At 50.7% G+C, this 25,889-nt stretch overlaps 9 protein-coding genes across 9 annotated transcripts; 5 read left to right on the forward strand and 4 right to left on the reverse strand.

The window, feature by feature from the left end:
- Positions 1-511: 511 nt before the first annotated feature.
- On the reverse strand, positions 512-2,828 carry acuF (phosphoenolpyruvate carboxykinase PCK1; the record flags this gene model as incomplete). The annotated part of the gene is made up of 4 exons (XM_041681223.1): positions 512-1,855; positions 2,173-2,373; positions 2,423-2,498; positions 2,647-2,828. The coding sequence occupies 4 exons, from the start codon at positions 2,826-2,828 to the stop codon at positions 512-514; spliced, it is 1,803 nt and encodes a 600-aa protein (XP_041548187.1).
- A 3,914-nt stretch (positions 2,829-6,742) lies between these two features.
- Positions 6,743-7,063, forward strand: AKAW2_80227S (uncharacterized protein; the record flags this gene model as incomplete). Its single annotated transcript, XM_041681224.1, has 1 exon — positions 6,743-7,063. One exon carries the CDS (start codon positions 6,743-6,745, stop codon positions 7,061-7,063), a length of 321 nt encoding a protein of 106 aa, XP_041548188.1.
- Positions 7,064-11,384: 4,321 nt separating this feature from the next.
- PEX11 (PEX11 family protein) lies at positions 11,385-12,300 on the reverse strand (the record flags this gene model as incomplete). Its single annotated transcript, XM_041681225.1, has 3 exons — positions 11,385-11,547; positions 11,613-12,090; positions 12,234-12,300. 3 exons carry the CDS (start codon positions 12,298-12,300, stop codon positions 11,385-11,387), a joined length of 708 nt encoding a protein of 235 aa, XP_041548189.1.
- A 60-nt stretch (positions 12,301-12,360) lies between these two features.
- Positions 12,361-12,681, reverse strand: AKAW2_80229A (uncharacterized protein; the record flags this gene model as incomplete). The annotated part of the gene is made up of 1 exon (XM_041681226.1): positions 12,361-12,681. One exon carries the CDS (start codon positions 12,679-12,681, stop codon positions 12,361-12,363), a length of 321 nt encoding a protein of 106 aa, XP_041548190.1.
- A 506-nt stretch (positions 12,682-13,187) lies between these two features.
- Positions 13,188-14,934, reverse strand: AKAW2_80230A (putative MFS phospholipid transporter (Git1); the record flags this gene model as incomplete). Its single annotated transcript, XM_041681227.1, has 6 exons — positions 13,188-13,280; positions 13,336-13,606; positions 13,661-13,971; positions 14,024-14,042; positions 14,097-14,695; positions 14,761-14,934. The coding sequence occupies 6 exons, from the start codon at positions 14,932-14,934 to the stop codon at positions 13,188-13,190; spliced, it is 1,467 nt and encodes a 488-aa protein (XP_041548191.1).
- Positions 14,935-16,868: 1,934 nt separating this feature from the next.
- Positions 16,869-18,477, forward strand: AKAW2_80231S (proteasome regulatory particle lid subunit RPN7; the record flags this gene model as incomplete). Its single annotated transcript, XM_041681228.1, has 3 exons — positions 16,869-17,315; positions 17,404-18,230; positions 18,285-18,477. The coding sequence occupies 3 exons, from the start codon at positions 16,869-16,871 to the stop codon at positions 18,475-18,477; spliced, it is 1,467 nt and encodes a 488-aa protein (XP_041548192.1).
- Positions 18,478-19,293: 816 nt separating this feature from the next.
- AKAW2_80232S (putative alanine aminotransferase) lies at positions 19,294-21,250 on the forward strand (the record flags this gene model as incomplete). Its single annotated transcript, XM_041681229.1, has 3 exons — positions 19,294-19,447; positions 19,696-20,936; positions 20,996-21,250. 3 exons carry the CDS (start codon positions 19,294-19,296, stop codon positions 21,248-21,250), a joined length of 1,650 nt encoding a protein of 549 aa, XP_041548193.1.
- A 1,383-nt stretch (positions 21,251-22,633) lies between these two features.
- AKAW2_80233S (Smr domain protein) lies at positions 22,634-24,529 on the forward strand (the record flags this gene model as incomplete). The annotated part of the gene is made up of 2 exons (XM_041681230.1): positions 22,634-22,846; positions 22,946-24,529. The coding sequence occupies 2 exons, from the start codon at positions 22,634-22,636 to the stop codon at positions 24,527-24,529; spliced, it is 1,797 nt and encodes a 598-aa protein (XP_041548194.1).
- Positions 24,530-24,998: 469 nt separating this feature from the next.
- On the forward strand, positions 24,999-25,707 carry MSRB3 (peptide-methionine (R)-S-oxide reductase; the record flags this gene model as incomplete). Its single annotated transcript, XM_041681231.1, has 2 exons — positions 24,999-25,242; positions 25,346-25,707. The coding sequence occupies 2 exons, from the start codon at positions 24,999-25,001 to the stop codon at positions 25,705-25,707; spliced, it is 606 nt and encodes a 201-aa protein (XP_041548195.1).
- Between the last annotated feature and the right edge of the window lie 182 nt (positions 25,708-25,889).

Raw genomic sequence — 25,889 nt, forward strand, 5'->3', positions numbered from 1 at the left:
GCGTCAGCGTGCAGCTTGCAACTAAATTTGCATGTTCAAAATTAAGGTGGAATGAGGTTGGCTGAGAAACGCCTTGATGTGAAACTTGGTAGGCTTGTTGGCTATAAGCAGTTGCAATTGCGGATGGCATAGAATGGATAGCAGCATTGCAGAGAAAAAGGAACAAGTCGGAGACGCTAAACGGCGATCACATGTGGAGTCAGAGATCGACCCCTGTACATGCCCGTGACCCCGCTGTGGATGCAAGGCTTACTACGGTGATTCTCTTACAGTTTCATTTTACGTGGTAGATAATTTTGAAGGTATATTTTGAATTCAATTTCTAATTGTTACCGCGACTTCTAAAGAAGCCAAAACCCAAAAGGAAATCAATGGTATTTTCCCCGCCGGCCGGGGTAGGCCACACACATGGTAGTGGAAGATTCAAATGACCCATGATTGGAAACGCAGCACGCCATGCAAGATATCAAAAGCAGATAAAAGGAAATGGAAAAACAAAATGGGAAACAATTTACTGAGGCACCGGACCGGCCGCAATGACCTCGGGCGTCGCTTGGTCAGCGTACTTGCCGAAGTTGTCGTTGAACAGCTTGGCAAGCTTGTTGACCTCGTCGGAGAAGTTCGTCGAGGCGGTCCAGCTGTTCTTGGGGTTGAGGAGCTCGGAAGGAACACCGGGGCAGCTCTTGGGAACGTGCAGGTTGAACACATCGTAGGTCTCGTACTCAACCTGGTTGAGGGAGCCGTTGTGGATGGCGTCCAGGATGGCACGGGTGTACTTGAGAGGGCAACGCTTACCACCGGTGGTAGCGCCAGCACCAACCCAACCGGTGTTGAGCAGCCAGGCGTTGGCCTTGTGCTGCGAGATCTTGTCCGCCAACATGCGGGCGTAGCGCATAGGGTGCAGGGCCAGGAAGGGCTGGGCGAAGCAGGAGGAGAAGGTAGCCTGGGGCTCGGTGACACCGTCCTCAGTACCAGCCATCTTGGAGGTGTAACCCGAGATGAAGTGGAACATGGTCTGCTCGGTGGTAAGCTTGGAGATCGGGGGAAGGACACCACGGGCGTCGCAGGTGAGGAGGATGATGTTCGAGGGGTGCTTGTCGGACAAGCAGGGGATCTTGGCGTTCTCAATGTACTCAATGGGGTAGGCACAGCGGGTGTTCTCAGTAAGAGTAGAGTCGTCGTAGTTGACAACACGGGAGATGGGGTCGAAGACAACGTTCTCGAGGACGGATCCGAAGCGGATGGCGTTGAAGATATCGGGCTCCTTCTCGGCGGAGAGGCCAATGCACTTGGCGTAGCAGCCACCCTCGATGTTGAAGACACCACGGTCGGTCCAGCAGTGCTCGTCGTCACCGATCAGGGCACGGTTGGGGTCGGCAGAGAGAGTGGTCTTGCCAGTACCCGAGAGACCGAAGAAGACGGTCACGTCGCCATCCTTGCCCTCGTTGGCCGAGGAGTGAAGGGTCAGGACGTTGTGCTTGACGGGCATCTCGTAGAAGAGGACGGTGAAGACACCCTTCTTCATCTCACCAGCGTACTCGGTACCCAGGATGACCATCTCCTTCTCGGCGAAGTTGATGGCAACGGAGGTGGCGGAGGTCATACCCTCAGTGAAGCGGTTGGCGGGGAAAGAACCAGCGTTGTAGATAACGTAGTCGGGGTGGAAGTGCTTCAGCTCCTCCTGGGAGGGGCGGATAAGCATGTTGCGCATGAAGAGAGCATGGTAGGCACGGGCGCAGACGACACGGACGCTGATGCGGTATCTCTCGTCCCAGCCAGCGAAACCATCGATAACGTAGATGCGGTTACGGGTGTTGAGGTAGTCGACAGCACGCTCACGGTTGATGCGCCAGACCTGCAAATCGGGATGCCGTTAGCAACAGGCCGGATCATGGATGACGTCATCTGGAGAACCCCGACCAGGCGCAACCTGGTGAAACAAGCATTCTCAGGAACACAACCGGACAAAACCCAAACTTTGGTGTCGCACAGCAGTCGCAAGATCAAAAATGCCTCAAAAAGTCTATAATGAGGCACTTCTTTCCTCCCGTTGTGCTGCCAGAAAAGCTTGGGTTCATGCCAGCTGCGGGTCCATGCAAGGGATGATCCTCATGCGCGATATATTGCACTTGCAGGAGAACCAAGAAAAAGAAAGCAACGGAAAGCACGTACATCAGGAGTCATGGGCTTGTTGACAGGTCCCCACCAGACATCGTTCTCGGAGGTCTCCTCCTTGACAATACGCTTGTCAGAGGGAGAGCGACCAGTCTTAGCACCAGAGTAGGCAGTCAAGGCACCGCTGGAGGTGATAGCGGTACCAGTCTCGTAGACCAGAGCATCTTCGTAGAGAGCAGGGACAGCAGGGTTGGCAATCTATCTTGGTTAGCAAGGCTCGAGAAACATTTGCGACAGGTGAGCTTACAATAGCAACGCGGTCATAGTCAATGTGGGCGTGTTCGTGAAGCTCTTCCTCGAGCTCAGTGTGACCCTTGCCCGGCCTGGAAGGTCATGTTAGCATCGATCTATATCAGGCAAGGTCATGGCATGATATGCGACGCATTGCGCGAGTGGTTGAAGGTAACCCTGAGCAATGTGACAACATATCAAGAAAGGAACGGGTAGATAGAAGGAAAGGACAAGACATACTGAACACCACCAGGGTGCAGAGCAGTGCGATTCACCGAAGCAGCAACCATGTTTCTTAGTGAGGTAGAATGATAGTTATTATTTCTTTGTTTTGCGAGTTGCTGTTGGAAGAAATCTGAAGCAAGAGGACCAGGTTCGGCGGGGGAAACGGGGGGTATATGAATGTTTGTCGCAGGACTCATGATGGGAGATCCAAGACGCCTGAACGTGTGGAATCGCAGCTGGAAATGTTTACTCCACCGTTCCACGGAAGATGTCGGGGCAGCAGACCGCGTCTCGACGGCGATGGTTATCGTGAAGAGTGGAAAAGGAAGACAAATGCCTCGAATCGAAGCCCGAAAAGTTCCGAACCCCAGATGTGGGCACGAGGTGGTCCCGGAAGGGATGACGGATGCACCAACTAGAGTTGAGCAAATAACACAAGCTTCGGAAACAGGATCAGAGATTTGAGGCGGTATCACGGATAGCGCGTCAGGGGATGATGAATTAATGTCTCATCAACGGCACTAGTGGGAGTTGGTACGCAGGTTTGGAGTGGTTTGGAGTACAGGGATAGACGCTTAAGCTGCTAGTTGATGCAGAGTGGGAATTCGTGGCCCCGGCGCTACGGGAACGAGGTATTTATTATTATGTGATGGTCTTGGAGCCTGCCGCGCGCAGCCACCACCGGATCATCGAGTGAATGGATGCTGCAAAGCGTTCATTCAATTACAATTTCCTCTGTTCCAAGGACAAAAGGACCGTCTACTCTTTCTAGCTGGCCGAACAAATAACAATGGACGTAGGGAAACGGGTAGATGGAACGAGTTGGAGTGGTGACGTTGAATGAGCTCAATGCAAGAAGACGGAGTCTAGAGGCGATAACTAAAAACTCCCATAAGCTAGACTAGGGAAATTGCGGGGTGGAGGAAAACAGTTTTTATCATCTTTTCTTTTTTCTTTTTCGGCTAGAAGGGCTGGACTATACCCGACCAGGCGACTCGTGTGTAATGCATTGCCAGGACTGGCTGAGAACTGACCCATAATGGAGACAGAGTTAGGACTGCATTCAAGTCTGGGCCCGACCAGAAAAGCAGAAGCAGCGATTGCGAATGGAATCTTTCCGAGTGACGAAATGCCGGGGGAGAATCTCGGGTTCCCCTCGTCCGCACTTTCCCGCTTCCGGTATCGTCTTAGTCATCCCCCTCCCGAAACGTTCCTGCCAGCCACCAATCAGCATCGGCATGTGCGACCGATGGACAGTCCAACGTCACTCTCATGGGCAGAAGATATTGCCGTCTTTTCGGGCTCGAGCATTATTTTCGGGTGAGCTGTAAATTGAGGCAAATGAGAGCTATCAGCTGGATCCGAGTCACATTTCTGGGATTCCATGTCATACCGATGCGGGCTTTTGCCATCGTCAAACCCGCTACGTGGACCCTGGAAGGATGCCCGTCCGTCTCCTTACTGCAGTAATATCCCTCATACATGAGTCTCGGTTCTTATCTACAGACTGTAGGTTTCAAATATGAGATGCATAGGAAACTGAAATTTCATTCTATTTTGCTCAGTAGATAAGAAAAGGGGCTACCGACTTTGTAGCAACCACGATAATTGCACATGATAGATCAACCTGGCCCCTTTCCGAATTCCCAAGAATATCCGAGTTGCCGCCCCCGGCTTTGGTCAGGTGCCTGAAAGAACCCCCCATTTTTGCCTCCCACGCGGACAATCAAAGGAATGGCGTATGACGACTTAGCCAAGGACACTTAGCTCGGGATGTTATCACGGTAGATAGATGCGACGGAGAAATCGTGCCCTGGCATTGGAATCAGCCAAGATGTCATTGCGGTGTCTTTCCCCTATCGAGCCAACAGCAGCAATCTGTACCCCGCATCCGAGGAGTGCCGGGGCCACGCGGGCCTTTCCCCGGATGTTCTCGTCCCTTGGGGGTTGTCCGATTCCGGCTAGAGCGTAGTTAAACGCTTTTCCGGTTTGTGGATTCGGTAGTCTGAGGGTTGGAGAGGGGTTTGTTCGAACTATTGATGGTGGTGGATAGTCTATACGAGTGTTTCTGAACATTGTGGCCTCCCATTGCAAAAGAGTCACCTGTCCTACCTTGTGCTTATGTGTTACCTATCATTGGGTTTTCGTGTCGGATACGAACTGCAGTTCGGCTCCTCTAACGGGCCCTTAGCTTCCGTGCCTAATTCGATACATCTGCCTTCACCGACTTCTTTGCCACCACTTCATCCATTGAGACCCTGCAATGCATTTATTTGCAGTCTTTGTGTTATTTTGGAGTAGATGCTGTCAGGGTAGAAGAGAACTAAGGCCGCAATACTTGTATTTAGCCAGTAGCTTGGGTATCAAGTTCACCTTTATCGGTACCACATTATATATTTTCCTCCGCACTAGACACCGGATGTCGTAAATACGACATTCAACTCGGGAGTGGCGTACTAGCATTGATTGCAGGCGGCAGAAACATGATTCAGTCGGATCTTCTAATGGCCAAAACAGAAAAATCGATTACAGCATAAAGTACTACAATTATCGAAAACTAGCTCAAATAGTACGGTGGAGGGAGCGCAACCTGGCGAATTGAGACAGTCTTCTCCAATCCTCCATCCCCCCCTGTGTGCACATGACATATTTCTATATTCGACATAGTGATATATATATATGGAAACAATCGTCGAGTTGAAGGATTCGGCTGGATTTAGCAAGAACTCCAGACCGAGCTAGTCTGCAAAGTAGCTCCAATCGCTCATCTAGACCGGCTACCACTATCTTGTCTCTTCCTGATTAAGACATCTGCCTATATTATGTGCGCGTGATGGTTGTTTCTCGCTGCCAATCCATGTCATCTTGCTTCGGGTTTTCTTTACCAGTTCAGGCTAGTGTGGACACCTGCAGACTGCACTTACAGGTAGCTCTTGTGTGCATGCTGCATTGACTACGATAACCCGAGAAGCTTTGCTGTCACTTTGTTGAAAGACTGGTAACCTGCAGGAGCAAACTATATCTGCTAGATACATTGTGAACTGTTCGACAAACTGCCTGCTGTGTCTCTCGTCGTGGTTTCGACCACGCACTCTTATCTCCCAGAAGATTCTAATCAAAATTAGTCTAAAGGGTAACTTGTGCTGTTAAAAGATGTAAACTGGCTGCGATACCTCACTGTTTCCTATCATGCAGAAGAGATCGAAAACATTCTTCAGGTTCTTCGGCAAGGCTCATAGTATCCGCCAAGAAGACGAGATACTACTTGATGGTATCTCAGTGTTTCACGGGTTATCATGCAGACAGAAGAAGCTGATCTTATATAGTTGTTCCGAGAATGGTAAATAATGATCTAGCAAGGTTGCTGCCACCATAATCTTCCAAACCTCCAGAGTCTCTCAGTATCCAAGTCCCATTTCAAAAATCCAAATGACTGCAATTCATCCACTACATTAGCCACTGTGTTGCGTCTTTAGCCCTTCGCCATCGCAGGATACATCTCACTTATTTGCGTAAAGCAGATAGTCATGCAGGCTTCTCTGATGACCGTCAACGAGACCGAGGCCACATATCCGACCTGCATATAGCCCTTGACGTCTATTTCACCTGGCTAACGGCTCAAATAGTGTATCTTCGAACATCCAGTGTCCATCGCAAGGTAAACAGTACTACATCCGGTCCGATTTCCGTTCAGCAACTCACGATATAGGCACATATTATTCTCCGATGCCAGTTAGCCATGGCGCATGATGGTAATGTCAGTCGCAATTGCTTCTTTCAAGTCAAAAGCGATACCTCGATTTATTCCCAACAGATTCAGAAACTGCTGAAGACTACTAAATGCCCACCACAACAGGACTATTGCGAAAGCATTGCATCAGACATAACAGCCCACTGATGCCATGGTATCCCGTGACGGCAAGACGGGCACTCTCAGTTTGCGTCCAGAATTTGGACGTCGATGACAGTGGGTAGACTGCCACGTCTCCTGGTAGGAACTTCTTACCCTTTTTTATTTAAAGCAATGACTCTAGACCTCCAGAAGGCTTGCGCACCATTGCCATGTCTTTTTCCTGACTGGACCTGATCTAAAACACTATGCCGAAGGAAAATGAACGCTCTCGACATGGTGCCCAGCTTTCGGATCTTTAGTGGCCGATACAACGCCAGATTCCTCAAAGGGCCCAACTCGACAGTAGACCCCTGGGGTCTCTATTACCAGTCTACTGTTACTACTACACACTTCAAGGCAACCAAAGAGTGTGTACACCATATCACATATAATCTCTTGAGTACTGAACCAGGCAACATCCGTCGATCACCCACCACCCCACTCACATGCACAATACCCCCCCAAAGAAAATCATCAACAATCTCACCACTACACATCATCATCACCATACAACACCCAATCCCACCCCTTCAAAGATGAATCCCTAATGCACCCCCTCCAACCAAACTCCTCTGCTTTATCACCCACAAAAGCAACTCTTCACAAACAAAAACAAAAATAATCATCTGCGTCGTGCACCCACTCGCTTCTTGCCTTATCAAACAACCCCAGTAGCCAATCACATCCCGCCGATCCCGCATCAGGCGGGGCAAAGTACTACTAGGAAGAATATCACGCGCGCGCACGCCGTGCGGCGGGGTTTCGCCAGCACAGCACAGTCAGAAATGCGTGAATCATCGCTGAGGGATTAGTCAAAGAACTATTTATTTATTTAACTAGTTGTAGCTTCCCCTGTCTTTGGTTTTCTTCTCTTACTCAACTTCTAAGTGCATTATCGAGATCCCTGCTTTCTAGCTTCATACAACGTTTAGGTGAGTAGAAGGAAGAGACTTGGTTATTTGCTGATGGATGATAAGCAGAATATTTATTGACTGACTGTCTGATGACTCATAGTTAACTTCATTTTCCTTCCACGAGATAAACTTCTACATATCGAAACTATCAAAATGGCCGGTGCTCACCAAGCTTGCCCCTCCTGCGGCGCTGCCATCCCTGGCGAGACTAAGACTTGCGGATCTTGCGGAAAGGTACGTGGTTCTCTTCTTCCTGCAGTATCTGCGTATTTAAGTTGGGTATTCGCTAATTACAATATTTCATGATAGACCTGTCCTGTTTAAGACTACCTTCGGTTCGATCTGGAGATGATATATGGCGTTTATGGGGTTGTGCTTGTGGAGATGTGATAAGTACTAGGAGAAGGGACGGGGTGTGGCTGTATAACGCGTTGACGAGTGATGACGACGACGATGATGAATATAAGATGAGATGAGATGAGATAAAATGAATGAATAAATAAATAAGAGATGATTGCTTCGTTCTTCGTAGAGGTACAAAATCACACCAGATCTCTCATATCCACGGTTCTAATCGACCGACCGGACTGCGTTGAAAGGCGCTCTATACTCCGATCGGGACTCTCTTCTCTCGATCGAAGCATGGTCTCCGTGTCTTCTTTGTCTTCCTGTTCCTGGTCGTGATCGCTCTCTGATGGCCGTGAAAACCGGTTGTTGAGGACCATCGAGTGGCGTTGGGGATTGATTGTGCTGTTGTTAGGGAGAGGTTCGTTCTCCGAGAGAAGGACGACGGTGACTGGGTGGTCGCAGATACGGGGTACTTTGAAGATGCTGTAGAGGGCGTTGAGAGCTGGTACTGACAGGCCGTGGACTACGATGGAGAATAGAACTAGCCAGTAGACGACTGTATGACCATCAGTTAAAGGTTATCTGCGCTTTCTTGAGTGCAATGCATGCATACCTGGTACCATCGCGGCTGTCATGCTGTTGATTTCCTCGTCGCTTTGTCCTGGGAGAGGGAATAGTCGACGAGTGTATTCGACGTATGAGACCGCGCCGATTCCTATATATGTGTCTCAGCATAAGGTTCAGAGAAACGTATGCGACCTTACCAATTGGCCCAAAGTGCCCCAGAAACAGTGCCTCTTTCCAGTCGCTGCAGACCTTGGGCATGAAGCGATATCCCACCAGAATAGCCGGGATGCGACGAAATACAAGGATTAGAAATCCCAACGCGAAGAGCCGCCAGAGTGTTATCCCAGTATCATGGGGACGTTGGAAATATTCCCACGGCATGGTCGCTCCCAGGAACATGAACGCTGCGAAATTCAGCAAGGTTTCCATCGTCGAGTTGAACGAATCATGTCGAGCTTGAATCTCTTCGTGATAAAGACCATTCCAGTTCAAGACACACCCAGCGACGAAGCAGGCGAGTGTCTCATCAGAGCCGAAACAACCACACGTGCCAACAAGGAGCAATCCGATTGCTGCTGGGATAAGTGTAAAGCTTTCATGATCAATCCACCTGTGCTTGACCGCTTTCTTCAGCAGCTTCTGGGACACGAACCCTATGAATGCACCATACGCTGCACCTAATAGGATCATGTATAGAACTCCTTCGATAGCCCAGTGTTTGAGCGCCACGCCTGTGCCGCCGCCGAAACGTCCGACTCCAGTTGTCCCGAGTACATCAGGGACTCCTCGTTCCAGGTCAAATTCTTCCAAGCTGAGGGTGTTGGCTGGGGCTTCGGCGTATCGCAAGAATGAGACTCCGAGTAACAAGAGGGGGAACCCGAAGCCGTCATTGCCACCTGCTTCGGCGGAGATGAACTCTCGTAGTGGGCGGCGGACGAAGTTGTCAGCAAAAGGGCCCTTTGCAATTGCCTGAGACAGGACTGGATCGGTGCAGGTTACGCAAGCGCTGATAATGAGTGCTGAGAGCTTTCGTCGGGTGATTAGACGTTTTCAGGGCTAGCACAGTAGAGGCAAGGGTAGACATACAAAGGAGATGTGCGGGATCACAAGCTTTACGCAAGCAGAAGTTGCGAGCCATGAGATGGTCATCAATGGTAATAGGCAGATGATCATCTCCACCATGCGTTGCCTCAGGTATTTCTTGGGTAGTTCATAACCCACTTTGACTAACTGAACGCCAATGACGAGACGGGTCAAGCCCTGTAAGGTCAGCACTGTCTCTTCCAGTGTTTACCCGGTGGTCTTACATAGGCTATCTCGCTGGTCTCGTTGGCACTATCGCCTCCCCATTGAGAAACGTTCAGTAACTTAGCACCAGCTGGCCCGAAGCAGATGCCAACCACGAAGGCAGGTACTAGGAGGATTAGTATCGCGTCCTTCAATGTAGGATGTAGAATCATACGGGCTTCACCCAGGTACCATCTTTGTTTGACCTTCAGGGAGATGAAGCCAAAAAGGAGAATGTAAAGGCCTTGGTAGGGTATTAGCTCCCCACTTGAACCATATGAATATGGATCTCTTCCCCTCACCTGTAACAGAAAGAACGATATTGAAGTTGCTAACGTCAAGAAACGGATGCAACATCCCTGCTAACGCTAAAAAGCTGTTGATTGGGTCCGGCTGGGGCAAACAAGCCTCACTCCCAAGTCGAGTTAAAGAAATCGCGCATGGATCCTAACAAAGATAGACACTGAGGACCATCAATCATTCAAAGTCAAAGTGTGGGAGACTCGCGTAAATGGGTTATTTGTGCCGGTCAAAGATACCAGTCAGATCTGCCCTGGCTAGGGTAGAAAGTCGGGGGAGGCCGCCTGTTCATACAGCACGGCCAGACCATCAACGAACTCCTGGTCACCCCTTACTATACTGTACAAGAGCCTGGTGCTGTCACACCCTTCCGACAGGATGCATACATAGTGGGTCCTGATACGCCTCCCTTGCAGGAGGGATTGCACCTTCGAAGCTTGGCTGCGAGGCGTAGATAGGAATGAACCAGGAATGAAGAGGCCAGGCCGCATCCCGATGGGCGGAAGATAGATTTGCATGCCGGTCTGAGGTTAAGCTTTCGGTTCGTACGTAAGTCTAGGAATGTAATAGACCGTTGGCAATGTAGCGTGTCAACATCTAGTCTATTAGCAAAGAAGGCTTATCAGCAAGAAACAAGGGATGGAAGGAAGCAAGATGTTGATAATAATGGAGATTGTGGCAAGACAAAAATAGCATACCAAGTTGATTGATGATGCAGGTGGTTCTAAATATGTCTGTCAAATGGTACTGTGGTACTGCAGCCCAGTATGCAAGACAGCTCGATCAATGAAGATATAAGGAGAAAAAGAGGGCGATTGCTGGCCAGGCAAGGTTCAATTGGCGACATATGACTGTTTTAGGAATTCCAGGCTCAATGGCCATAATCACCCGCTGGCGTTGAAGCAAAGGCCAGATTATGCACGGTGGTGGAGAGGAGTAGGTTGGTTCAGAAACCGGCTGCTCTTGCTGCGAGGAGCCGTCAGCCCGAGTGCCTGAATGCGAGGGCCGCAAGGGGCCTCTTGCGAAACACGGCCAGTTGACATATCCGATAGTGCTCGGACCTGCAAGTGTAGCATGGAAGCGATGCATCAACTTCAGCCGGAAAATGGGAATAGATAAAGAGCCGAAAAAGAAATTGTATAGCCGGAGAGTAGCAGGTGCAACAGAGGACAAATAATATTTGGCTAAAGCAAACAAAGGGAATAAGCTCTAAGTTACATGAATCCGTTGAATAAATGGCTGGGACCCGCCTCGCACATGAAACGCTCAGTTAGTCCAACCCGTCAGTATTTGTCTCTCGCTGTGTCTGAGCACGCCGATATTCACTGGCGCGTCAGATTCTAGTATCAACAACCGTGCAGACGGCGTTTGATATTGGCCAGAAAGAACTATCTATAAGGCCTCGTTGATTTCGAGCTCAACGATGCAGTCCAAGCAGCGGCCGCTTACGCAGTCTTCCGCCACTGGGACCAGATTCCGATCAAACTGCTGACCGTTCCTGCAAGACCCACAATACCGTCATCGAGAGATGCCAGTCCAAGGGCGGACACTGGCACGCTCAGGTCACAAAGGTCGGAGATAAGCTGAATGCGTGCGGCAGAGCGCTCCCTGAAAGTACAATGTTAGTACACTGGTTCAGCGCGAGTGGATCAGACCAAGAAAACACAACATACTTTTCAAGCTTCTTGGCTTCCACAACACCTTCGCCTTCCTTGCGGTCGAGGGTCTTCTCCTTCTCCCGCAGCCTGAACAGAGTGTATACACCCGCGACGGCACTGCAGACCAAACCCGCCATCCATGAGCGGTAAGCGTGCTCCTGCAGTCGCTTGGCCGAAGCAAGCTTACGAACACCGATCGTGTCGATAACGGTGATTGTGTCGAGAGAGAGGTAGCCCGCGTAGCCGAGCTGACGGCCGACGGCGAGATAACGGAGTACAGGGTCAACAGGGTTCTTGTTGTCGGAGGCCAATGCAGCTGCCTTCAGATGCTCAACAAACTTGCCGATACGCAGAATCTTCCGAGTTGTTCCGAACTGCTTCTTGACGGCGTTGAAAGGCTCGATGGCGGACTGGGGGCGGTTGGTGCGGTAGAGGTACCAAGCATAGAAGCGGGAGAAGTATTGCAAGGTTCGGAGGAGTTTATCGCGACCGACTGTAAAAAGGTCAGTGATATTCTGCAATCCAATCAATTTATCCTCCAAAAGCACGAGAGGCAGGTCCCCTGCATTGGGGCACCTTGCTCTCCTCCCGGCCGAGAAACCAGCAGCGCAGGACAGATAGAATGTCGGCACGTACCCGTCGTTGCGACAAAGCGCAGGTAATGCGCCAAGGCAGGGTGGTAAACCAAAGCGTCTGCGACCATATTGATGATGGCTGGTGTATGTGTTGGGTTGATGGAAAGGGTTCGAGAAGGTGTCGGTTACTATTGAAAGGGTAGAAAAAGGCGGGAGTCGAATTCCGCGCGGTGTCGGGACGGCGTGGGGACCGTAAAGGTAAGGCGAAGCTCTGGCTGGCTGGCGGACGGAGAGGAGAGGTTCTGATACAGACGGGAGATAAAAAGGATACTCCGCACCAAGGATGGAAGGAAGAAAAGATGGGGGAGGGGCGGAGAAAAGGATATTAGTAGTAGTAGGGGTCGAGGGCTGGCTGCTGGAAGATAGGATCGGTAAATGAGCGGCCGGCGATCGCCCGTCTGTTGGAGGTGAAAGACTTCGGAAGTTGGAACCTCGGCTGGTCGGACCATCCAAGCTGTCAATCACAAGATCCTCCCTAATCCACTCTCCCCGCCATGCGAACTACGGGTCCAGCTCGTCTTCAACAATCACTTTTTTGCTTGCTTATTTTCTTTCCTCCGACAAAAGAATATAAAGCATAATAATAGTATTTCTATACATTACATCACTGACACATAGTCATCGAGTCATTAACCATACTCTCTTAACTTATGACCCCGAGCATCCTTTCCAGGGGCTCCAATCGGGTGTATTGTTTGCTACCAAAATTGCGCGTCTGGGCGTGTTCTCTTCCGGGGTCGCTTGGGCATCTTCACACCAACTTCGATCGTCGGTCATCGCGCATTCGCTGCTTGGGCTTTCTTCAAGATGTTGCATGGGCCGTTCGTCTGTTGGAATGTCGCTTGGGGGTACGGGAAGGTTGGCGCTTGTTAGGCTGGGACGTTGTCCGGGCTAGCGGTTCAGATGCGTTGTTTTAGTAGGTCCGTAAGGCGCGCGGGTTGCAGGCGGATATCGACTACCGCTCCTCTTGGTTGCCCATGGCAGAAGTGTCGTAACCATGAGCCTCTAGATAGGCCCGGAATTTGGCATCCTCATATGTGATGGTGTCCTGTAGGGACGATTAGCCTACTTTCGCCTGGACGGAACCAGAAAACATGGCATACCTGTCCGATGTTTGGCAGGAGGAAAAAGGCCAGAGCAGCACTAAAGATGCAGAGTGAACTGGAGACGAAGAAGGGGTCCTGACCGGACCGGATCTTGTTAGGCGCGTTGTCTTGAATGATCGGGATCACATAAGTCCCAACAAACGCGCCTATCTTTCCAGCTGCAGCAGCGATGGCGTAGAACTGGCCCCGTACAGCGGTTGCGCTGCTCTTGGCACAGCACAGTCCAATGTTGTCGCCAGGACCAAACTCACCAAGACTCGAGAAAATGCTAGGTTTGTAAGTTAGCAGATGAGATAGTATCATGATACAATCCAGAGCCTACCCGAAAACCACGACGAATGCTGCGACATTCTTAGGCGTTGAAAGATACTCATAGCAGCCAGACATGATAAACCCAACAATGCCTTGCAGCAAGACACCGAGGGCCAGGGTATTGCGGGGCCCCAGCCAATCACTCGACAATGCTCCTAGAAAAGATCCGGGGATGTAGAAGGTATATGTCAGTGTAGTCCAACCGAAGCTCTTCCAGAGAGGAGCACTGTCTCCCAGGATAATAGCGATCCAGTCAGACGAGTAGATGCTGAAAGAATAAGAAGAAAAATCATAGAGGAACCAGATCAATGAGCATATGAACTGTTTACGGTTAGTAATACTCTGCGCATTGGCTAGGAAAAGTCACACAAACCAGACGCTTCCAATAGAACCTGGAATGTGCGATTAGTATTAACGCGATAACTAATAATAGCCAGGAAGCTTACTTGATAATCAGCCAAAGAGGGAACTTGTGCATGCGCTCCCTGTTAAACTCCTCGGGCTCCTCCAACTTCAACCGGAGATAGATCAGACTAAGAGGTGGAATGACACCGAGTCCCAAACCAATACGCCAGACCGCACGCAAATGGTTTTCAGTGAAAATCAAAACCAAAATCATCGAAACTAGGGCGGAGACAACATAGGCAAAGTCGATTTGGAAATTGGTAAACATCACGAACCATCGGTTGCGATGGCCTTGCTTGAGTTCACCAGTGTTCTCTGCGGCTGCGACAGACCCTGCAGGGTACTCGCCGCCAATTCCAATTCCCAGGAAGAAACGGTATGCAGTAAGGGCAGCAAACAGACCATAATGGCTGTTATGGTACCCATAGGCACCAGCACACAGAGCGGCAAAGAGGAACAAGATTATCGTAGATATCATTAGAGACCATTTTCTCGACCAGTGATCACTTGTGTATCCAAAGATAAGCATGCCGACCACGGTACCGGCGAATGTAATAGAGGATACATTTTGGCTGGCGGGTGAGTTGGAGTATTCTTCAGGGTACAGTCTCTTCAAGATGGTATTTACAGGTCCGATGATCTGTAGACAAGCCAGATTAGCAAGACCACCGACGGCCACAAAAGCAATCCATGTCAAGAACGAACCCCATTGAGGTAGCCATCAGAGAAAAGACCAGCGCCGCATGCAATCGTGGGCCAACTGCGTTCCCAACGGCTCTTGCCAACCGCAGTTTCCTCCAGAGGAACTGCGTCAAGAGAGGCGGGGGCCTTTTCGGGAGGCACATCGACCTTGGACTCAACGTCCGGTTTTGGCTCCATGCTGACTGCTTTTGCAGGTCAATATAGGTTCGCAGCCTTGGATTGTTGCGAACGAAGATAACTTGATTCACTGTGTGTATACACAGAGCAATTGTCTTTGAGAGAATAAAGGTACTTTTGCCAAGATGAGGGACTCGGAAGACAACGAAGGAGGAACAATTAAAGGTCGATTGCGCCTATATATCAGAGGGGGTGGAAGTAAAAGATCAGTGAAAAGGAAAGGGGAAGAAACAGGATTCTCGAGGTATAAGTACAAGGAGAAAAGGAACTGAAAAAAGACTTTGGGTGGGCAAGAGGACCAGCGAGAGAACAGCGTCAAGGCACATGATGGATTTCCTCTTTGATCCTTGGTCTTCCATTTCCCACGCTAAGCAGGCCGGCGAGGTTGTATTGGCCCCTCCCTGTGTAGCCTTAGCGTCAGTATCACCGCGGGTCAAGAAGGTAAGTGGATCCCAGTACCCCATCTTCCCTATCAAGCCCAACTATGCACTATGCCTATTAAGGTGTAGTCCACCCAGTCTCCATGTGCTGTTATTCGCTGATGCCTCAGTCTTGATTTGAACAGCCGAATCTCATCGAAGCATATGCGAGATTCTTTAGCCTCGTCGACCTTGTCTGGTCTGATACGGAAAATTTTTACTCGCCCCATAGCACGTGCTAGACGCAGCACTTCCTGTACGTTATTCCAAGAAGCTGAGCATCGCTGCAAGACCGAAAAATCCTCATGAATAAGGTATAATTTGTTCTAGGCAAGGGATCATACCTTGACCAGCCACTTGCGGACAAGGCTTTCCGACTAGTGGACAGACAGCCTTTGATACCGGAGTACCCCGAGGTAACCTTGCCATCAAAGTACAAGTTCGCATGTCAGACCCGATTACCACCTAGCCTACTTTACGGATATCTCTGCCGCCTCTCAAGATTAAGAGCAGACTACATCCTAGATGCAAATGATAAGCACCAATGTCGGATGTGGCTTTCCGCCACATCTTGAATGATCTGGTGGCAACTGCACCCTTAACTGACCTTATATCGAACTACTACTATGCATTCATTAAAGCTCTCTTTCATACGAACTCGGCCATGAGTGGCAATTCAGTTGGAAGGAAGCAGCGTCGATGAACGGTATCCGTTACAATCCACGGTTTAGCTCCGAGTGATCAAGCTGCGTAATTAGTTATTAGCCTGCCATGAGCGCACGTGTGGTCCTCTATCCACCCAACAACTATCTAGATCATCTTACTCCAGTCTAATCACGGAACCCACCAAAACAGTCAACTCCGTGGATGATCATCTGTACGTAGTATACGCGCAACATACCCGCGGTGACACTTCGGAAATTCTATAATGGTTTTACTTCGTCAGGCATCATTTCTACGTTTGGTACTCTGTCCTCGGTTGCTGTTCCGGAGTCCGCCAATTTTACACAGTCATGTGACATCGACCTCTACATGTTGCAGAGAACACTGAGACGGAAGCTGTGATGGCTTTTGAACAATAACAGATGCCAAGCATAATAATCAAGCGGCCTAGAAGCATTCGCTCGAGTTGTCATTGACGGCTTTTCTTCAAATCGATATGATACGTGTTGCATTGCTAAAGTCCACCGACCGCAATTAAAGATTCGTAACTATTATATTGGGCAGAGCCCTTTATTCAGATAATAACGATTTTATTTATGTCTCGATGGTGTTCAGCGTATAAAACTGTTGGAATGGCTGTTGAAACTTGGAAGCGGCTTCGGCAACCGGAACAACGTTTCCCCAGCTGAGCTCGGGTCAGCTACGTTCCATAGGTGATGTATCTGCCTCATCCATCATCGACCCCAGACCCTCTGCTCCCTTGACATTCAAGCTTCGCTCCATAGCTTCCCCATTCTACATTGTCTATACGTGTCTCTTTTTCAGCTCGATATCTAAGCCCCCTTCGTCAACATGGGGTCCGATCCGCAGTACATAAAGTACCCTGATCTCAACCTCGCCCAACATGTCTTCAACCTCTCCAACCCTGCATGCCCGCAAACAGTGCGACAGACATCATTGAAGAGACTTCAAGATGTTATTTCCGAGAACAAGATGGCCCCCTTTTACCGACACCTCGCTCATCCCGTCGAAGGCATTCTGAACCACTCCGGTGAGGGTGTCGCCCAGCACCCGACCAAGTCCCTGATTACGTCAAATATGCTGGCTTCGCGGAAGTCGCCCCAGAACATAGACTTCCCCTGGGATGAATCTCTGTATCAGTCACTGGTGGAAGACAACCGAAAGGAGTTGGAAACATTCCAGAAGGAGGAGGACGAAGCTGAGGAAGCCGCCGGGGAAACCGAGGTGCTGGCCGCACGGGGTAAGCGCGCCGAGTTCTGGGCCCGTGTGGGCGATAAGGTATGTCCTGGGAAGCTCTAGCTAGGAGTCTATTTGAAATCAGCCCCGCATATTGGTTGATATGCTAACCTCAATCCGTGGCTTGTAGGACAAAGCTATCGAATCCCACGAGGCCCTCCTTGAGAAGACGACATTCCTCGGAACGAAGATCGACCTGATGCTGGCCATGATCCGGATTGGTCTTTTCTTCGGCGATACCCATTCTGTCAAGAAGAGCATTGAGCGGGCAAACACTCTGATTGAAAGTGGCGGCGACTGGGACCGGAGAAACCGCCTCAAGGCCTACAAGGGTCTACATCTACTCACCATCCGTTCTTACAACCTTGCTGCCCCTCTGCTACTCGACAGTCTATCGACCTTCACCAGCTACGAACTGTGCAGCTACTCGTCCTTGGTCATCTATTCGATCCTTGCGGGCTCATTATCCCTGAAGCGAGTCGACTTCAAGGCCAAGGTCGTGGATGCACCCGAGATCAAGGCCATTCTTGGACCTGGAGAGGACCGCTTGGCTGCTCTGACCGGCGAGGTATCCTCCGGGCCCGGAGCCCAGGATGAGGAGATGAAGGATGCTACTGTCACCAGAGCCGCGCCTACCACAGCTACCACTGTGGTTAACCTCACCACTCTGGGAGCGGGATCTGGCATTCAGTCTGAAACCGAAGCGCCCGTGGACTTTTCGCCTCTTGCAAACCTGGTCGACAGCCTGTATACCGGCAACTACCGCACTTTCTTCGTAGCATTGGCTGCCGTGGAGGACAACTTCTTGAACCAAGACCGCTACTTGCACGAGCACCGCGCGTGGTTTGTGCGCGAGATGAGACTTCGCGCGTACCAGCAACTGCTTCAGAGTTATCGCGTTGTTGGCCTGAACAGCATGGCCAGCGACTTCGGCGTCACCGTCGACTACCTGGATCGGTAAGTCTACCATGGAATTATTGACTGTTAGATTGCATTGACTGACAGCTACAGGGATCTTGCCAAATTCATTGCCAGCAACCGGATTGCATGCACTATCGACCGGGTCAATGGCATCATCGAGACGAACCGACCTGACGACAAGAACAAGCAGTACGCAGATGTTGTGAAGCACGGCGATGCTCTGATTACGAAACTGCAAAAGTACGGACAAGCTGTGCGGTTGCGAGGAAGCGAACGGAGCTAGGGGGGTTCTCTCCAGGGAAGGAGTGGTCTGATCTTGACTCACCACACATGGTTTATGACTCGCTAGATGAGAGACTCAGTGATTTATACATCTTTTGACACCGTTGACCATTGACACTGCGAGCGTCCAGACACGTGAGGCTGCTGTATCATACATATAATGACCTGAAAACAACATGACCTCAAGGAAATTGGCTAGTTGTGGGGAGTGGGCCAAAGCTATTCCCACCAACATATGGTAGAACCAGGCAAGTCGTAGAGCCTATCTTTCTAGTCAAGTAGATACTCCGTACCCGAGCCGAACTTCGGGAGGCTCCGGAGAGCGTGTGGGATCATGGGGATGACTGGTCTTCATTGGCCCAACCATAGCAGACATGGGTGTAACGCAGTCCTCAGCCGCCTAGTCTCAAGCCACCTAAGAGTCCGCAGTGCGACGCCCATCTGTACAGTGTACACATTTGCCAGTCGATAGATCAAATCTCCATGCATAGAATCGACGCGATCATTTCCCTTCTAACAATGCCCTTCACGTAAAAGGAAAGGAACGGTTCCTGACCCGGTGAGGGAACCAGCTGAGTCATCTGCTCACCGCCCCGTGGGATTTCCCTCGTGGATTTCTGCTTTTTTTCTCCGTCTGGGATCTGCTCTCCGGCCCACGATCAGGCATTCTTTCTGTTCATTGTCGGCCTATCAGACGGCCTTGCCTTTTTCTTTGCTTTAAGGAGCACCCTGTCACGACGTCTCCCCGCTAGCCCCCACGGTGGAGAAGGCATAATCGTGCAATTGGCCGACATATTGAACCAAGAGAGCCGACATAATGACCTGGCAAATTAAGCTCGCCTCTCGACTGCGGGCAACTCCGCTGCGATGCGCTGTTTCCCGGCCGAATGGTGCCTGGCTGTCGTGCCATCAGAACGGCCCGCGCCATTTCTCCTCCAAGGCAGTCTTACCCGCCGGCACTTTGCAGAGGGGTGAGTCTTTTTTTGTTACTTTTTACTTCACCCCCTCCCGTGCTGCTGCTGGTCATTGGATGTGTCTCCCCCCCATCCCCCCATGTTCCGATTGTCAGACGGCCTCTTCCAGCTAGCCCCGATCTTGTGACATCCGGTCCCCCGTATACTTCCCATACAAATGGAACTTACTCCGCCATCTGGCAGAGACCCTCTGTTCTCGTCCTACAAAGGGTCAGTTAGCTAATCATACCCTACGACCATCACAGAGTCCACTATGACCGTCACCCTCACTGCTAAGCGCACCCTGACCGCCTCCTCCGGCGGTCGTCTCAACTTGGACAACATCAACCCCCACGTCAAGGCCGCCAAATATGCCGTCCGTGGTGAGCTGGCCGTCAAGGCCGAGGAATACCGTGTGAAGTTGGCTCAGGGAGACAAGTCGTTGCCTTTCGACAGTGTCATCTTCGCCAACATTGGCAACCCTCAGCAACTGGACCAGAAGCCCATCAGCTTCTTCCGTCAGGTCCTCAGTCTTCTCGAGAACCCCTCCTTGCTGGAGAACCCCGAGGCTCTCCGTACGTCGTTCGGCTACCAGCAGGATGTCATCGACCGGGCCAAGACCCTTCTCGCCGATGTCCAGAGCGTCGGTGCCTACAGTCACAGCCAGGGTGCCCCTATCATCCGTGACAGCGTCGCCAAGTTCATTGAGGAGCGTGATGGATTCCCCGCTAACCCCCAGGACCTGTACCTGACCGGTGGTGCCTCCTCCGGTGTCAGCACCCTTCTGAACGTCATCTGCGATGGCCCCAGTGCTGGTGTCCTTGTGCCCATCCCTCAATACCCTCTCTACACCGCTACATTGTCCCTTCTGAACGCCCAGTGCGTTCCTTACCACCTGGAGGAGCACAGGGCCTGGGGTACCGATGTGAATGCTATCCGTGAGAACCTTGCCCAGGCCAAGGCTGCTGGCACCGATGTGCGTGCCATTGTTGTGATCAACCCCGGCAACCCGACCGGCGCTTCCCTCAGTGCTGAGGACATCAAGGGTGTGCTCGACCTGGCTGCGGAGGAGAAGCTGGTGGTCATTGCGGACGAAGTCTACCAGACTAACGTCTTCACCGGCGAGTTCATCTCCTTCAAGAAGAGACTCCGTCAGCTGCAGCAAGAAGTTCCCGGCAAGTACGACAACGTGGAGCTGGCCTCCCTGCACAGTGTCTCCAAGGGCATGGTTGGTGAGTGTGGTCACCGTGGTGGCTACTTTGAGTTGGTCGGATTCGACCCCGAGGTTGCGGCCCAGGTCTACAAGTACGTCAGCATCATGCTCTGCCCGCCGGTTATCGGACAGTGCCTGGTCGAGCTGATGGTGAACCCTCCCAAGGAGGGTGAGCCCAGCCGCGCCGTGTACGAAAAGGAGTACAATGGCATTCGGGACGGTCTGCGCAAGCGCGCCTTTGCCCTTTACGAAGCCTTCCAGCGCATGGAGGGTGTTGAATGCCAGGAGCCTCAGGTATGTACTTCCAGCGACAGTAGAGCATCCTATGGACGGTTCACTAACTAATGAATTAGGGCGCCATGTACCTCTTCCCCACTATCACCCTTCCTCCCAAGGCCGTCGAGGCCGCCAAGGCCGAGAACCGTGCCGCTGACGAGTTCTACTGCCTCCGTTTCCTTGACGCCACTGGTGTTTGCGTCGTCCCCGGCTCTGGCTTCGGCCAGAAGGAGAACACCCTGCACTTCCGTACTACTTTCTTGGCTCCTGGAACCGACTGGGTTGAGCGGATCGTCAAGTTCCACTCGGAGTTCATGGCCAAGTACAAGTAAGCAGAACTGGTAGATATACCAGCTGCACGTGTTATGAAGATATAGAACTATACCATATTCTTTCTAGAAGACGGACATACCAAATAGAAACCCATTAATATCCGAGAAGCTGCCGCTTTCCTCGGTCGTATATATCACATGCCTACATTTCCTCGAGTGCTAAACTGAGTAACCCAAACGAAGACAGACGACTATAATTTACGTAAATTTGTCTCAGGAACCATCAGAGTAAAAGTTAGTATGTCATAGTATTTGCACAATACAACTACGTAAATAAATAACTCACTTACTTAACCGCACCCACATAGCATCGACGTTAAGTCTTCCCCACGGGTCCATCCCCAAACATCGATCAATTGCCGTCCAAGTGGAGACCGCCCACCACACAACAATGACCCAGATTTTCTGGGGTGGAACCGATGGATGAGTGATTGATGAAATAATTCTGGGGCCGAGGGTAGCCGATCCACTCTATCTTTTTTTCTATCCTACTATTTCTTTTTCTGGGTTGGGAGTGTGCGGGATTGTGGGGGGTCAAAGTAGGGTTTTCCTTGTAGGCTGGTTTAGTAGTTGAAATGGCGACTTGGTGGGCTTTCCTATTTTGGTGTCAGGGGTACTTTGGGAAAATTAGACAGTTAGGCTTTGGGTTTCGGTGTATCGATTATCACTGACTTTTATTCTAGACTAGCTGTCCTGGCTTGGTAGGTAGAGCGAGGTCTTGAATTTTTGTGTAGAGTACTACTACTGAGTCAATTGGCGGTGGTGGAAATTCTAAGATCCAGACTTTACGAAACAGATGGAGAAATGGGGATTATCTTGGATTACTTTCTTCTTTTCCAATGCGATGTTTAGTTGTTAGAACTAATTTTGTTCGGAAAGACTTAAGCTCAAAGCAACCTTTCAGATGACTAGTAACACTGTGTTACTCAACGTCCTATAGTCTTGAACGCGCTTGGTATGAGGGATGGTAGGGTACAAAGGTCTAATAGTTTTAGGGCAGTACTTGGAGTATTGACTGACATCTGGGCTTACGCGAATGAGATTTCTATACTTGGGCTGAATAGGTATTGTGCAGTATTTTAGTCAGGAGCTGAGAATGCTCATGTTATATTTATACTAATTAGCAGATAGCGATACTGATGTCATGAAGTACAAATAGCTAGCTTGATGGAAGGATGATCATTTGATGTCTGATGTGAGTATCGTGAGTCAGGTATTTAGTTACGACATGTGAGTCCCCATATCCTGCCAGTTATCGTGATATGCAACGATATCAAACATTAGAAACGCGTCGAGATACTAGATATTTTCTACATCTTCATTTCGTGATTCTCATAGTTCCATCATAGTTCCATCCGTGCAGTTGATCACAAGTCATTGGAAATGATTATGTCATCCACCCCCGCCTTCAGGCGCAAGTTATCGCGAATTCCTCCCCAACAAAGTGCGCCAGGAAGCAGCAGTCTTGTGTCGCAAACAAGCACCAGCCAATATAAACCTCTGTTAAATAAGGCATGCTCAAAAGACTCAACACCGAATACTTGTGGCACATCATTGATTTCGAACATGGGTGACAAGGATGACGGTCCGCTCCAGGTTAGTCTGCCTAAAATTGTGCGCGCCTTGCACCGATACAAACTGCAAGTGCACAAACGGGGTGTAAACAGCTGATGCTGAGAACGAATCGCGTCGTAGGATCTGGAAAAGACGTACTGCCCTCCTCTGGACCCAGCCTTGCTCACAGCCATCGCGTTCGACTATGACCTGACGGACTCTGCCCAACTTGGCCAACTTCGCGAGACTCTGGATGCGCTTCGGCTGTCTGCTTGGGAACAGGAGGATCTGCCCTTCGACCCTTCCGGCACGTCCGGTTTAGGTGCAGGACATGGTCCAGAAGCAGATGCGTCGTCTGAGCTTAGTGAGTCCCAGGGTGACCGGTCGCGGGAGACAGATATCACTAGCCTCACGTCGGGGTTCTCTTCCGTCGGTATAAGGGACCATGTCTCGTATACTATTGGACCGGATGGGTCTCTCCATCTGTCTGGAGCAAATGAAGATGATAAGATTGGCTATTTGACTGAGATGTTCCCGTCAGTTGACCGGTTTACTATCCAGCATACGTTGAAGAAGTCTAATGGGAGCATTGATCGCTCGATGGACGTCCTACTTAACCTATCGTTTTTCGATGAGCAAGTACCTGACGAGGATGGGGTGGTCACCGTTCCTAAGGGCGTGGACGGCTTTGATGACCCCGGAGCAGGCAAGAAACAAGCTCGTAAGCGCAAACCCAAGAATAAGAATGCCCGGAGACAAGAGGTCTTATCGTCGACGAGCTCCGAGGCTAGCTTCGAGAATACGACGAACAAGTGGGATGCTGCTGGAAAGGACGTTGAGTTCATTCATGCGCGAACCTCGGCGATCTTGAAGAAGGAGACCGTCCGCTCAACTTATCATGCCAATGGAGCCTCACTTCCTGCTACAATCAGGGCTCTTGCCGATACACACGCTCCGAAAAAGCAGATCGATGAGGATCCAGTCACGGTTACGCAAGTGGCTGAGCTCACGCAAGAATTCCCTTCAGTGCCGCCGCTCACATTTGCCGGCTTGCTCAAGATCACGAGGAGTTCTATATCGGCCGCCAGTGAGCTTGCGGCGGCTATGCTGACAAGCCCGGTGGCTCCGTCCTTGAGTGAGATAATCAAAATTACCACAGCACCCCCGCCGGTAGACGTTGACGAGGAGACTCCGAAACGAGGCGCTGCACCGGTGACCCGGGACCTCAACCGAGCGAGAAGTGCAGCAGGCGTGCACTTTGCAGCTGGTGCTGAAGCATTGTCGAAGGCATCGGTCGCATACCGGCGCGGTAAATCAGATCGGTTGATGGGAGGTGCGGCTGCCTACTATTCCGCTGTAGGACGAGATCACTTGGAACGCGCCAAACGCAATGCTGCTGCTGCTGCCGATGCTCTGGTCGACTCACAGTCTACATGGAACTCGCTCGATCTGCATGGTGTATCTGTGCAGGATGCGGTGCGGATCTCTAGCGAGCGGGTATCCGAGTGGTGGGACTCCCTGGGCGATGCAAAATACATGCGTGGCAGTGGAGCCAGCAATCCTGTTCAGGGTGGCTACCGCATTGTCACTGGACTGGGACGGCATAGTCATGATGGCACTTCACGCCTGGGCCCGGCTGTTGCGAAGATGCTGGCCCGGGAAGGCTGGAGGGTGGAGATTGGCGCCGGAGTTTTGACCGTCGTTGGAGTTGTCCGACGTCGCTGATGCATGGCATGATGGATTCTGTTTACCCTTTTCTGTCCCCATTTAGCGACTGATGCATATGAGATACCCGGAGGCGTTCATGTAGACGGCGGATCTGGAAGTCGCGCTTTTGCTAGTTTTGCTAGACATTTGTTGTACTTTACATCTGTTGTACATACATGCATACAGAGCTTGGAGACAGGCATATTCATGATGATCTGATGAAGACTGAATTAGCTCTTGAAGTTCTTTAAATCGTAGACAATATTGACATGGGGAAAATAGTAAGATAAGAGGGAAGTTTTGGTGTTTCCGTCCGGATGACGTAAAAAGCCCAAGCAAATCGGAGCTTCAGCGGCGACCATCAATGAAAGCGATTAACTAACTAATCTTCACTTTTCTTCCTTGAGACCTTCTTCTCGTCAGTGACTCAACTGTCATACCCATCTCCTATCTTTCGTCTAATCATATCTTATTGAATCACACCCCGATGCGCTTCCAGGGCCTGATCCCCGCCCTCCGCATATTCGCACTACCCCTCCGATCGCACTCCGCCCGAGCCCTCCAGCGACCTCCTCTCCCCATCCCCAGCGCAACTGTCCTCAAAGCCGGTCCTACAATCCCCTTCCTCGGCGCATTATTCGGCTCTAGCGCGAAAACTGAATCCCAGCCCAACAACATGTCCTATCCCGACCAGCGCAGTGACGATGCATGGCAAGCTGTGCTAAGTCCTGGTATGTATAGCTTTACCCTCATTCTCTACCTACTTACCCGTCATCTGTTCCGCCGTGCTAGCTCTATCTTGGTTTGAAAGAAACTAACTCAAATGAACCAAAGAGCAATTTAAAATCCTCCGCCAAAAGGGCACGGAGCGACCCTTCACGGGCGAATACGATGCCCACTACCCTTCCCAGGGAGTCTATAACTGCGCGGGATGCGACGCACCGTTGTACAAGGCAACACATAAGTTCAAGTCGGGATGTGGGTGGCCCGCGTACTTTGACTCCATCCCTGGAGCGGTTACAAGACATACGGATCGGTCGTTTGGAATGGAGCGCACGGAGATTGTGTGTAGCAACTGTGGGGGACATTTGGGACATGTGTTCAAGGGAGAGGGATATCCGACTCCGACTGATGAGAGGCATTGTGTGAATAGTGTTAGTTTGCGGTTCAAGGAGGATGAAGGCCAGGGGAACTGAAAAGGGGTATGGGTGGAAGGTGAATAGGGAGTTTTTTCGGTGTAGAGTACTGTAGTTGTATGATGAAGAGATGATGAGACGAGGCGAAGACGAATATGAATATGACGATCGTCGCTGTTTGTGTGCAACCCTAGTGACTCTCATACAATAAATCAAAGGCAAATCAATCTATATCAAACTGC

This window comes from Aspergillus luchuensis, chromosome 8, assembly GCF_016861625.1.
Source record: "Aspergillus luchuensis IFO 4308 DNA, chromosome 8, nearly complete sequence".
Lineage (NCBI taxonomy): Eukaryota > Fungi > Ascomycota > Eurotiomycetes > Eurotiales > Aspergillaceae > Aspergillus > Aspergillus luchuensis.